This window comes from Ciona intestinalis, chromosome 7, assembly GCF_000224145.3.
Source record: "Ciona intestinalis chromosome 7, KH, whole genome shotgun sequence".
Classification (NCBI taxonomy): domain Eukaryota; kingdom Metazoa; phylum Chordata; class Ascidiacea; order Phlebobranchia; family Cionidae; genus Ciona; species Ciona intestinalis.
Window position 1 is genome coordinate 3098386 of NC_020172.2, and position 2042 is coordinate 3100427.

Below are 2042 nucleotides of genomic sequence, written 5' to 3' on the forward strand. Positions count from 1 at the left end.
ACTCCTAATCTCAGTTTAATGAGTGGAATCCGAAGAATAAGTCTCAACTCCAACCCTATGATAAGTGATGAAGGAGCTGAAGCTTTTGCTGATGCGTTAAAAGATGATCTTTGGTTGAAAGCTTTGGATTTGCAACACTGTGGGATAAGCTCGGAAGGAGCTGACAAGATTATGTCGACTATAAAACACAACAATACAATTGTGGTCCTTGATATCAGAGGAAACCCTATGGTTGATACTGGGACCTTAAGAAAGGTTCTGGGTAAAGTTTTAATGAATGTAAATGGAAATGATGAAAACGATTACCCCTGGGTGAAGGAAGAGCCCCCTAAAGACCCCTACAGGACAGGAAAACCAAGACGCCCCACTAGGAATATAAGCAGAAGCTTCACCAAAAAACAAACCCAGAAAAGTTTGAAGCAGCAGCAGGAGAGGAAGGAGTACCGGATGTTTATCCTCCAGGACATAAAAGTTTTGTTCCTTGGAGGACTGCAGTAAGAGCTTCCCAACATAAGCTGGGATTCTGTGATGAGAGTGATGAGGAAGAGGATCTGGATGAATCTTCCGAAGTCCTCCGAGTGATGCAGGACTCCTCCAAGCCATCTTTTGTGGATACAACGTTCTCTATTACTGGAGGCGGGGATCAGAATCCAATTGATCAATCTTTATTGACGAAGAGAGAGTGTGAAGAGTATATCAAGAGGCTCAAGATTGATCTTCTGGATGCTAAAAGAAGACTTTCTATGTCGCAAGAAAGCGAGAAAAAATTAAACAACAAAGTCATGAGTCTTGAGGTGGAAAATTCAAGATTACGTCACGATTTAAAAACAAGCTTTGAAAATAGTAGGATGAGGTCTCAGATTGAAGAAGAGGGTCTTCTTGATAGTATTGAGACTTCCTTTAATAAGTTTCATGAGTTTTTGAACACTTTAAATGATGTTGGTTTAGGCTCATTGGCCACTGCTGCTGGGTTAGATGATTTAACCAAAAATATGCCAAAAAATACAGCAGATAAAATGTATCAGCATACTGGAAAAGGTGATGAAACTTCGAAAGAGACTTTACCTCTTAAAAATCCTATTTTGATTGAAGGGTCAAAGTTAGATGGCAAAGAAAATGGGAATGCAGCTAAAACTAAAATACCAAGTGAAACTCAACCTGCAGAAAAGGACAAAAACACAAAATCAAAAGCTTCGGATATGTCTACCCACACTGATCCTAGTAACTTATCTCGTACTGATTTATCCTCTTCTGTGGGGTCTAACTTCTAGTCATAGGCGCCAAACCAGGGGCGGCAGGGTAGGCAGGACTCACCTGAAATTTTCTGCACTGTATTAATTAGTAACATTAGAAACCAAAAAGTTAGAATTGTTTCACAAAATTTGCATCCACTTATCCTTGTCTAAACTGCATTTTGAAAAGTTTGGTGCTTGTTTTTATGAATTGTAGCTTTTTTTCTATCTCAGTGTAATTTTTCTTTGGAAATCCTGTTCTAGTTTGTACTGTGTATGTTTTAATGTTACCATTTAATATATATTACTCTGCATTAGCATGTACTGTGTATAATAACTATAACATGTAAGTGTATGCTTTATTGCATAGTTCAGTTTTTTTTCCATAATTTTTATCCTGTTTTGCGCAATCTGTTTTTTTCATAATTTTAATCCGGTTTGGTGCTATTTTACCAAATAATTCCAGATTTTTAAATCCGTTTACTGGACCATTTTATTTATTTAGTGCTTACTCCTATCTATAGATCTAATTAAGATGACATTTGTTTATATTTTACTAGATATGAAAATATAGGCTACCATTGGTAATTGTTAGGTAATTGAACTCTACATTCAGTCTAACTGTGGAAAGAAATCAGCTTTTAAAAATGAAAAGGTAAACTAGGTGGATTAAAATTATAATCTATTATATAGGCTATATATATCTTATGATAATAATATATGTGAACAGCCTATTTGTATATAGGCTTATATAGACTATATATAGACTGTGGGGGAAGATGAATACAGACTAGTCATAATATCTTGAAA

The 2042-nt window shown here is 35.9% G+C and overlaps 1 protein-coding gene across 1 annotated transcript in view; it reads right to left on the bottom strand.

Annotated features, from left to right (window-relative positions):
• Window positions 1-2042, bottom strand: part of LOC100187537 (sodium/glucose cotransporter 4-like) — a 9371-nt gene that overhangs the window by 2014 nt on the left and 5315 nt on the right. The window contains exon 8 of the mRNA XM_026835110.1: window positions 55-178. Coding sequence (XP_026690911.1) covers window positions 55-178 — 124 coding nt within the window. The remainder of the gene's footprint in view (window positions 1-54; window positions 179-2042) is intronic.